Source organism: Microcaecilia unicolor, chromosome 1 (assembly GCF_901765095.1).
Source record: "Microcaecilia unicolor chromosome 1, aMicUni1.1, whole genome shotgun sequence".
Classification (NCBI taxonomy): Eukaryota; Metazoa; Chordata; class Amphibia; order Gymnophiona; family Siphonopidae; genus Microcaecilia; species Microcaecilia unicolor.
This window is the reverse complement of record NC_044031.1, coordinates 637,056,975-637,068,453: the sequence shown is the minus strand read 5'-3', so window position 1 is coordinate 637,068,453 and position 11,479 is coordinate 637,056,975. Positions and strand designations below refer to the sequence as shown.

Here is an 11,479-nt window from a genome sequence, read left to right as displayed (position 1 = left end):
ACAATCTAATAGACAAAAAATAAAGTAAGCAAATAAAATCAATTAATGTATACAGGAAGGAGGAGAGGAGGGTAGGTGGAGGCGAGTGGTTACAAGTGGTTACGAGTCAAAAGCAATGTTAAAGAGGTGGGCTTTCAATCTAGATTTAAAGGTGGCCAAGGATGGGGCAAGACGTAGGGGCTCAGGAAGTTTATTCCAGGCGTAGGGTGCAGCGAGACAGAAGGCGCGAAGTCTGGAGTTGGCAGTAGTGGAGAAGGGAACAGTAGTGGAGCAGACACCTTTAGCTGTCTGCTCCACGGTATACTGGTTAAGGAAAAATGGGAAGACCATCTTTAACAGAACGATGGTCACAAGGGCACTTTCCTTCAAGATACTGAGATACAACTCACTGCAAGAGATCGCTTCAAGCTCTAACTCTTTCAACTGATCCAGCAGCCACCAGAAAAATGGTCTTCTGGGAGACGGATGCCCCTTTGAGCAGCTCAAAGTACTTCTCCCAGAGCATTAAGGGTTATGTTCATAAGTGCCTTGTTAAACTATATGCCTAAAAAGAGGACCCAACGTGCTTGACCCCAACAAGAAACATACACATCCTTGTATAATTGTAGTGAACTTCTCAAAACAGGACCTCTACAGCATGCTAAAGCTATGCCTTGCATGGAAGGGAATGACATACAAGGTTCCCCGACTAGCCCTGTTGTGTTCCCCATAAAGAACAGTATGTCCCCAGATAACAATCCTTCAGGAACAGGTCCCACCTCTGCTGGAAGAAACCTTCATTAGATCCAGCGCTACCTGCCAAATATTGTCCTGTCTTGAATTTATGCTTTCTAGCTAAACTCACTGGAAAGGTAGTCTTTACACAATTGCTCTCAAACTGAAAAACTGTCAATTTTTCATCCTTACCAAGCAGGATTTAGACAGTTTAATAGCACTAAGACAGTTGACAACTCTCTCCTCAGCGAACTGCACTCATCCCTTCATAGGGGTGATATTTGCTTAGCAGTTTTTCTCAACCTTTCGATTTAGTGGACCACTCTCCCCTACTACACTGTCTGGCTCTGTCCTTTCATGGTTTTATTCCTTTCTTTGTGACCACTCTTCTGTTGTTCAATATTCCACTGGTACTTCATATTATTACCCCACTTGTGTGCCTAAAATATCTATTCTTTCCCTTCTTTAACATTTTTCTTGGTCATTTGGCTACTTTTATTTGGTCCTATATTAGAATCTACTTTTATGCAGATAATATTTTTACTTTTCCCCACTCCATATACTATGGTTTATGTATTTAAAATATTTATAGCCCCCTCTATCCTTCTATTCTTGGCAGGTTACAAAGAAGATACTTAAACTAATTCAAAGAAATAAAACTACATCACAAATGACAGAACAAATAAAAATTAAGAGAAAAATCCTTGAGTAAATAAATGAGCTTTAAGTTGTCTCCTGAACCATGTTTCTGAGCCAGTACATCATAATTCAAAGGGTAGTGTGTTTCAAAGCCGAGCATCTTGCCTCAGAAATCTACTGCATTTCTTTGAAGGGGTGGACAAACATGTGGATAAAGGTGAGCCGGTTGATATTGTGTACCTGGATTTTCAATAGGCATTTGGCAAAGTACCTCATGAAAGACTCCAGAGGAAATTGGAGAGTGTGTTCTACTGTGGATTAAAAACTGGTTAAAAGATAAAAAAAAACTGAGAGTAGGTTAAATGGTCAGTATTCTCAATAGAGAATGGTAGTGGGGTTCCCCAGCAGTCTGTACTGAGACTGCTGCTTTTTAACATATTTATAAATGATCTAGAGATGGGAGTAACTAGTGAGGTAATTAAATTTACTGACAACACAATGTTATTCAAAGTTGTTAAATCGCAAGCGGATTGTGAAAAATTGCAAGAGGACCTTACGAGACTGGGAGACTGGGCATCCAAATGGCAGATGATGTTTAATGTGAGCAAGGTCAAAATGAAAGATATGCTCTCAGAATCTTGGCATCAACCTTGTGGAGTCCCACAGGGTTCCCTGCCCATCAGTCCCGGAGGAGTACTGGATTAAAGTATCTCATTACTAAGGCAAAGTTATTGCTACTCTTGAGAAACCATAAGTCTTACATAAAAATGATTACAAATAAGGACCTCAGGGCCCACCTATATACTTCCTAGGGATTCTCTGTGTTTATCCCATGATTTTTAAAAAAATGTATATCTCTTTTTGCACTATAATTAAAAATAGGTGTAAAGAAGAAGGAGATTATTCATCCCTGCTGTTTTGAGGTCACAGTGGTCAAATCCTTTAGTGTTACTTGACTGTTTTAGTTGAGAGGTGCTCTAGAGAATGTGCTCCCTGAGCATCAAAACCTTATTATAAAATCTTAACATGATCCAAGCAAACACTTTCAAAGGCAGCATTTGCTCTTTCTCTGTAGGTGCCATGCCATATATTTTCCTTTTAATTAAGAAAATAATACAGAATCTATGAATTGCCAGCCTATGTCATTTGTTAGATTTTCAAAGAAATATTATATCAACGTGACATCATATCGACAAGCCCAACGCTTCTTAGCTTGGTAAGTAAACCTGCAGATTGTCATTACAAAGCTTGTACAGAGCAGAGGAGTTGCTTAGTGGTCAGAGCTGTGAACTGTGAACCAGGGAACTCTAGATTTAAATCCTGTTTGTAATCTTTGGTAATTCACATCACTTTCCATTGCTTCAGAAGCAAATTTATAAGCCCTATTTGGCAGGGAAATTCCTGATGTAGCTCATATATAAAACACTTCCCTGAGCTTTGATTGTTAGCATGGAATGTTGCTATTAACTGGGTCTCTGTCAGGTACTTGTGCAGTGGCGTTCCTAGGGGGGCGGCCACCCGGGGCGGCGCCCTGCCCCCCGGGTGCAGCGCCCCCCCCCCCCCCGATGCAGCGCAGACCCCCCGGCGAAAGACTCCCCCGTGAAAGAGCCCCCCCCGGGTGCATGCCCGGGCACCTGCTGCGAGTTTACTAACTTTGCTCGTTCGCTGCAGCTCCCTCTGCCCTGGAACAGGAAGTAACCTGTTCCGGGGCAGAGGGAGCTGCAGCAAACGAGAGAAGTTAGCAAACTCTCTCAGCAGGCGCGCGCCGCGGCACCCCCCAGCGGCGTGCACCCGGGGTGGACCGCCCCCCCTTGGTACGCCACTGTACTTGTGACATGTGGATTGGCCACTGTTTGAAACAAGATACTGTGCCATTGATCTGACCCAGTATGGCTATTTGTATGTTCTTAAACATTTAGGGCTCCTTTTACAAAGCCATGCTAGCGATTCTGGCACAACAAATGTGACGAAGCTTATTCAATTCATATGGGCTTCATCACATTTGTCATGCGGGAATCACTAGCGCAGTTTTGTAAAAGGAGCCCTTAATATTACAATACATTTTCTGTTAACAATTAACTTCCAAAATTTCTCCACCTAATACCATTGTTACCTAAGCAGTGATATTCAAAACATTTTAGCCACATACCTTTGGAGTTAACTGTCTAAGACATTAGTAGCTCAGTACTGTAAATGGATAACTTTTAATTGCAATAATTGGAGATATGGCAGGTTTCAACTTAAGTCAGTTAGTGGTAATATTCAACTGCTTTCTAATGAAAGACAAAGAAAAAAGTTACCTGCAGGTATTATAACAGACCTAAGATGTCCAGATAACGATTTCCAAATATCTTAAACTTGTTATATTCTGTAGCACTGACTTAGGTTAATTTTCTAAATATCCACTTAATCCGAATCATAGTTACCTGATGCTAGGGTCCATCTTGGGGGTCAGCACTCAAGAAAAAGATCTAGGTGTCATTGTAGATATTATGCTGAAATCTTCTGCGCCAATGAGAACAGGCCGAGACAAGTGCTGGCAAAAGTGTTGAATTATTCCGATAAAGAAGCGATTTTACAGGCGTACAGAGGTAAACCGAGCCTTACCTATGAAGGAGGAAAAATACTCCTTTTTCAGGACTATTCAACTATAGTGTCTGACCAGAGGAAGGTGATGGGACGCCATTGTAAAAGGCTCCATGCCAAGGGGATCCGATTCACTTTGCTTTATCCAGCAAAAGTGAGAGTGCTGCATGAGAACAAGACTATCTATTTCACTGAGTCGGCAGAGCTGGAAGCATTTGTAAACGGTTTGCAGTAAAATAGAAGCAGGAAATAGAGCATGCATTTGGCAGCGAATTTCTTCTTTCCTGTGATGGGTCGCCAGAGTTCTTGAGCAATTGGTCACCTGGAGTTGAGAACCTTAGAGGTAAAGACGAATGCTTTATACGGTTGAACTGAGTGCCAGGGGCCTGGGCGACGCAGGGGAGAACGTTTAAATTGCTGAAATATGGAAGAGGTGTGAAACCCGGATGAGCGTCGAGGCCTCTGGCCAGCTTCCTGGCACATGAGACTCCATCTGAGGAAGAGTTAGAGATCCAGGTGACCAGAAAGAAAGACTATGAATCTGACTAGTTTCTTTTCCAAATGTTCTGTTATGTTTTGATTAAAATGTTAGAAGTGGGGCCTGAGGGGGAATCACTGAGGGGGAGGGGGGGAAAAGGCAGTGTTCTGAGAGGGGAGACCGGGGGAGTTAGTGGTGTGCACGGGGAAGTGTAAGTCTTCAGATATGGCACAACCGGAGAGTGTGTGTGGGGGAAAAGGGGTAACGGGAGGGAGGGGGGTTAGGGAGGAGGGGGATAGGCAGGGTGAGGAAAGAGAACGGGGAGGGATGAAGGGAGGGAGGGGATTACAAAGGTTGCGAATGCTTGTCAGGAAGGGACTGGTTCAGAATTGTATGAGGGAGAAGCAGGAACCTAGATGTCTGCAAAGGCTAAAAACACGGAAAAAAAAAGGGAGAACACTGCATAAGGCAGGAGCAACCTTTGGGGAGGGGGGTGGGAACTGGGAGGGTGAGGGATTTAATTGTTAAACAGTTATGAAGATCAGAATAACTGAGACAAGGCAACTTACTCTTTGTACACTCATTTTTGCTTTGGAGTTGTATTGACTTGATTGTGCGTTTTATTACTTGTTACTGACTTCATACACCAATAAATATATTTACAAAAAAAAAAAGGAAAGGGATGGTGAATAAGATCGAAAATACTATAATGCCTCTGTATTGCTCCGTGTTGCAACCGCACCTTGAGTATTGCATTCAGTTCTGGTTACCGTATCTCAAAGAAGATATAGCGGAATTAGAAAAGGTTCAAAGAAGAGTGACCAAAATGATAAAGGGGATGGAACTAGTCTCATATGAGGAAAGGCTAAAGAGGTTAGGGCTCTTAAGTACATAAGTACACAAGTATTGCCACACTGGGTCAGACCAAAGGTCCATCAAGCCCAGCATCCTGTTTCCAACAGTGGTCAATCCAGGTCACAAATACCTAGCAAGATCCCAAAAAAGTTCAATACATTTCATTCTGCTTATCCCAGAAATAAGCAGTGGATTTCCCCCATGTCTATTTTAATAATGGTCTATGAACTTTTCCTTTAGGAAGCCATCCAAACTTTTTAAAAACCCCGCTAAGCTAACTACCTTACCACATTCTCTGGCAACGAATTCCAGTGTTTAATTACACGTTGAGTGAAGAAAAATTTTCTCTGATTCATTTTAAACTTACTACTTTATAGCTTCATCGCATTCCCCATAGTCCTAGTATTTTTGGAAAGAGTAAGCAAACAATTCATGTCTACTCGTTCCAGTCCACTCATTATGTTATAGACCTCTATCATATCTCCCCTCAGCTGTCTTTTCTCCAAGTTGAAGAGCCCTTACTTCAGTCTTTCCTCATAGGGAAGTCATCCCATCCAGTTTATCATTTTCGTTGCCCTTCTCTGTACATTTTCTAATTCCACTATACCTTTTTTGAGATGTGGTGACCAGAATTGAACACAATATTCAAAGTGTGGTCGCACCATGGACCGATACAAAGGCGTTATAACGTTCTCAATTTTGTTTTCCATTCCTTTCCTAATAGTACCTAACATTCTATTTGCTTTCTTAGCCACCGCAGCACACTGAGCAGAAGGTTTCAACGTATCATCAATGACGACACCTAGATCCCTTCCTTGGTTGGTAACTCCTAACGTGGAAAAGTGATGGATAAAGGGATATATGATTGAGGTCTACAAAATCCTGAGTGGTGTAGAACAAGTAGAAGTAAATCAATTTTTTACTCATTCCAAAAATACAAAGACTAGGGGACACTCAAGGAAGTTACATGGAAATACTTTTAAAACAAAACAAAAAAAGGAAATATTTTTTCACTCAATGAATAGTTAAGCTCTGGAACTCTTTGTCAGAGGATGTGGTAACAGCGGTTAGCGTATCTGGGTTTTAAAAAAGTTTGAACAGGTTCCTGGAGGAAAAGTCTATAGTCTGCTACTGAGAAAGACATGGGGAAGCTACTGCTTACCCTGGTATTTGTAGATGGAATGTTGCTACAATGTTGGGTTCTGCCAGGTATTTGTGACCTGGCTTGGTCACTTTTGAAAGCAGCATACTGGGTTAGATGGGCCACTGGTCTAACCCAGTATGGCTACTCTTATGTTCTTATCTTCAAGGAAACATTGGGCATGAACAGATGATTTCTGAGGGACAAGATGAGATTACACAGTTTAGCAGATGTTTTTTTTCTTACTGTAATTGTTCTATATTTTTGTGTTTCATAGAGATCACATAATTCCAGATCTTAAGAAATAGATTTCAAGGCCAAACTGGTAGTCAAACAACAAGCCTTATTTCATCTGGTGATCTATTCATATATATATATATTCTGGTTTCTAATGTACACAGTAATGACCTACTAGAATGTAAGATACAAAGATATAACTGTTCAGTGCATATTGTTTTTATTTTGTATCATGGAGTTTTACAAAAGAACAACAAATTGCTAATATTTTTGCTTTTCTTCTAATCTTAGGAGAAAAGATCCAGTTACCCCATGGACATCAGGAATCATTCCTCAGTGACTGAGTTTATTCTCTTAGGACTTACCAGTGATCCAGAGCTACAGCTTCTGCTCTTCATTCTGTTTTTAGTGATTTATATAATAACAGTAATGGGAAACATTGGCATGTTTGTTGTTATTACTGAAAACCCTCATCTTCACACAGCCATGTACTTCTTCCTGAGGCACCTGTCATTTGTAGATCTGTGTTTTTCCACAATTACTGTTCCTAAAGCACTAATCAATTTCCTATCAGAAAGGAAAGTTATTTCATTCTTTGGCTGTGCAGTGCAAATGTTTTTTGCTGTTGGAATGGGAGGCTCAGAAGGGCTGATTCTTGCAGTTATGTCTTATGATCGCTTTGTTGCCATATGCAACCCATTACTTTATACAGCCATAATGACAAACACTATTTGTATTCGATTGGTAACAAGTGCCTATCTTTGTGGCTTCCTCAATGCCTTGATACAGACACCCAGTATATTCAGTCTGTCCTTCTGCAGATCCAATAAGATTACTCATTTCTTCTGTGACATGCCAGCCCTATTAAAGTTGTCCTGTTCCGACACATCAATAAATGAAATCCTAGTGTTTGCTTTTGCAGGCAGTATTCAGGTTGGCACGCTGCTGGCCATTCTGATTTCCTATGCTTACATCCTATGTTCCATCCTGAGGATGCCCTCTGGCACAGGCAGGCACAAGGCTTTCAACACCTGTGCCTCCCATTTTCTCTGTGTGACCTTATTCTATGGCACTGTGATTTTCATGTACATGAGGCCCAGTTCACAGTACTCACTGGATCAGGACAGAGTAGCATCCGTGTTTTACATGGTTATAATCCCCATGCTAAACCCTGTGATCTACAGTCTGAGAAATAAGGATGTGAAAGCAGCTCTGAAAAAAATGATAAAGAGGAAAGGCGATATTTTGATATAGGGTTTGCCATAGAAATATTTCTATTAAAAAACTAAAGTAGTGGTCTCTCCATATGACCATACATGCTGCCTGAATGAAAGAATTTGGATTTCAAGGATTCTGGGATGCAATCAGGGTAAATAAGCAGCATTGAACAGAAATTAGCACAGTTTCTTTTATGAGCTTTGACAAACTTCCTCAGAAATTGATTTAGAGGCCTTCAGAGACACCTTATACCAAGAAAAGGAGGCCCAGTCTGGTTGGAGATTACTCTTGCCTGTTTATCTCTCATCTACTGTTGCCTACTTTCCTTTATAGAATATTCATGTAGTAGAGCAGATACATGCATATATTTTAGGTGTGACCACTTGGGGCATAGCCAGACTTCAGCGGTAAGGGGGTCCAGAGCTGAGGTGAGGGTGCACATTTTAGCCCCCCAAACCCCGCTAACATTGCCGACACCTCCAACAACTTTGACCCCCCCCCCCCCCCCGCCGACGACCCTCTCGACCCCCCGCTGCCGTCGCCGTCACCTACCTTTGCTGGCGGGAGACCCCAATCCTCCTCGCCAGCCGGTCTTCTTCCTTCATTTGGCTTCTCAGTCTGACGTCCTGCACGTACAACGTGCAGGACATCAGACTCACAGAAACAGAACGAAGCCCTGCAAGGCTTCATTTTGTTTCTGTGAGTCTGACGTCCTGTTAGCCAGCAAAGGTAGCAGGCGGCGGGTTGGTAGCGGGAAGGGGGGGTTGAGAGGGTCGCTGGCAGGGGGGTCCAGGGCCAAATCTATAGGGGCCCAGGCCCCCGTGGCCCCATAGCAGCTACACCCCTGCATCGGTCATAGAACTGATGTAAATGCTTGTGCCTACATTGCTTAAAAATGTATGTAAATTATAATATTCTCTAACTTATGCATGTAACAGTGCACTCCACCTCCACTCTACCAGTGATGCCCAGCTTCAAACTACGCACCATTACAATTATGGAAAAACCTGCAATCAGAATATTGGCATTTGCATGTACTCTTTATAGAATTAACCCTTATTGATCAGTGGGTTCCATTGTTCATGAATCAAGTAATTCTTTCCGGTTTCCAGCATCTGTCATCCCTTCAGTTCTACTGATTTCACCTCACACTGCCTTCTAGATCCTCAAGATTCTCAGAGAGTAGATTGTTACATTATTAATTGTTAGATTTGTGACTGCATGTCCACTTTCTCTCTGATGGGCCTGATATACAAATGAGTTATGTTCCTAACTTTGGTGCCTAGAAATAGGCTACTGAGCGTTGCTTAATTTTTCTGAATTTTTTTTGTCGTGATGGGGAGGGGTGGCATGGGCAGAGAGCGGCCATGGAAGTATTAGCCAAGTAATGCATTATACTTATCGTGCGCTAGATTACTAATGTGCAGTAACTACCTCACATGGTACCCTTAACTGGGAACAGGTACCATGTATTAATCTGAATATTAATGCACAACCTAAGGAGGCTAGGGCTTTTCAGCTTGGAGAAGAGACGGCTGAGGGGAGACATGATAGAGGTATATAAAATAATGAGTGGAGTGGAACAGGTGGATGTGCAGCGTCTGTTCACGCTTTCCAAGAATACTAGGACTAGGGGGCATGTGATGAAACTACAGTGTAGTAAATTTAAAACAAACTGGAGAAAATGTCTCTTCACCCAACGCGTAATTAATCTCTGGAAATCTTTGCCGGAGAACGTGGTGAAGGCGGTTAGCTTAGCAGAGTTTAAAAATGGGTTAGACGGTTTCCTAAAGGACAAGTCCATAAACTGCTACTAAAATGACTTGGGAAAAATCCACAATTCCAGGAATAAGATGTATAGAATGTTTGTACGCTTGGGAAGCTTGCCAGATGCCCTTGGCCTGGATTGGCCGCTGTCGTGGACAGGATGCTGGGCTCGATGGACCCTTAGTCTTTTCCCAGTGTGGCAATACTTATGTACTTATGTACCTGTAATAAAAAAATAGTGGAAACACCCCTTCTTGATGCAGCATTAGATTTGGTCTTACTATGTATTAAAACCCGGCATTATAGCACGTTAAGTTCAAAACTGTACTCTTTTTAGTAAAATAGCCCATAGATTGGTTCTTTGAAAATATGCTAGGCCTAATCCCTGATTCTATATATGGTGCCAGCGCCAATCCAAGATATGCCCCCAATAAAATTGGCTGGTGAGCCAATTAGTGCCGATAATTGGGTGCTATTAGGCACCAATCTGAAATTGTGTGCAAATCTTGCTAAGCAATATTCTATAACAATGTGCGCCCACATAAATTATGGCCATGGGAGCAGTGGCGTAGCTAGGTGGGGCGCAGGGGGAGCGGTCGCTTCCCTAAACAATCTTTCAAAAAAAATGGCGCCTATGCAGCAAAGGCAGGCTCCTGCCGCCTCGTGCTGTATTAACTCTTCCTCCCAGTCGCTGCCTTTTGAGTCTGTGGCAGCTTGGAGGAACTGCAAGCATCCCTTCCCTGCCCCTCCCTGACTGGCTCACTCAATCCGCTGCCTCCCTGACTGACTGGAACTTAAGTTGGCTCAGGCTGCGACAAAATGAAGCTGTTCACTACGATGATAGCCCTATGCGTGCGCTAGTCTGTGCCGCGTCTCTGCCAGTTTCCCTCCTCGCCCCCCCCCCCCCAAGATGTAACTTCCTGTTTGGGAGGAGGGAGCGGAGGAAGGAAACCGGCAGAGGCAAGGCACCAGTGGCGCGCATAGGGCTATGGCCCCGCACGCGGCTTCATTTTTGTTGCAGGCAAGTTGGGAAGGGCAAGGCAACGATGACGCAAACAAGGAGGAGGTTGAACTGAAAACACTGAAAGGCAAGCGACTGCTGTATCGTCATTTACCTTTTGCTGCTATAGTCTCTCTCTCCCTTTCCTCCGCTCCGCGCAGCCGTTGCACTCGAAGCAAGCAAATCTGGGAGGAGCTGCTCTATTCACGTTTTTGATTTTAATCATTTGTTGCAAAATAACTCTCCTCTCGTGTGTCTGGGCAAAAAACTCTTTATTTGGGAGTCAATCCCCTTCTTATATACTCTATGAATATTCATGGATATTACATGTATTATCATTACTATTGGTTACATTTTGCTTACACAACCATGATCATGCATTGCTTACAAGAACAACCCTACATGAACAGCTCGTGAACCTGCTCAGGAATGTACAAACATCACCTGCTATTCTGCTACTTTCTCAGGAAAGAACAAAAACATCACATGCTAGATTCTCAGGAATATACAAAACATCATCTGCTGCCTGTATCCAAATACATTCTATCTACAATCATTGGCAGCATTTTTATTTGATCATTGTTTCATTGCTACTAAGTATTACATATTAAGGGCATTTGCTTTAAACGTTTGCTTAAATTCATTTATTTAGTCCTTGGTTTTGCTTTTTAAATCCAAAAGGTGAATGAATCCTAAGGGTGGTTGAAAAATTAGGTATAAACTGTTGTTTCTGACTTTGCTTGTTTTGGACTGCTTTGGGTCCTGCTGATCTGTAGTTTGGAAGATGGAAATAAGAAAATAAAAAGTTTGGGATGTACTCTGTAGAAGTTGTTTTGCAGTGTGT

At 42.4% G+C, this 11,479-nt stretch overlaps 1 protein-coding gene across 1 annotated transcript in view; it reads left to right on the top strand.

Annotated features, from left to right (window-relative positions):
• The first annotated feature begins 6,153 nt into the window (after positions 1–6,153).
• The window catches only part of LOC115481957 (olfactory receptor 1019-like), a 74,876-nt gene continuing 69,550 nt past the window's right edge, over positions 6,154–11,479 (top strand). Inside the window, exons 1-2 of the mRNA XM_030221454.1 lie at positions 6,154–6,178; positions 6,942–7,556. Coding sequence (XP_030077314.1) covers positions 6,963–7,556 — 594 coding nt within the window. The 5' untranslated portion in view covers positions 6,154–6,178; positions 6,942–6,962. The remainder of the gene's footprint in view (positions 6,179–6,941; positions 7,557–11,479) is intronic.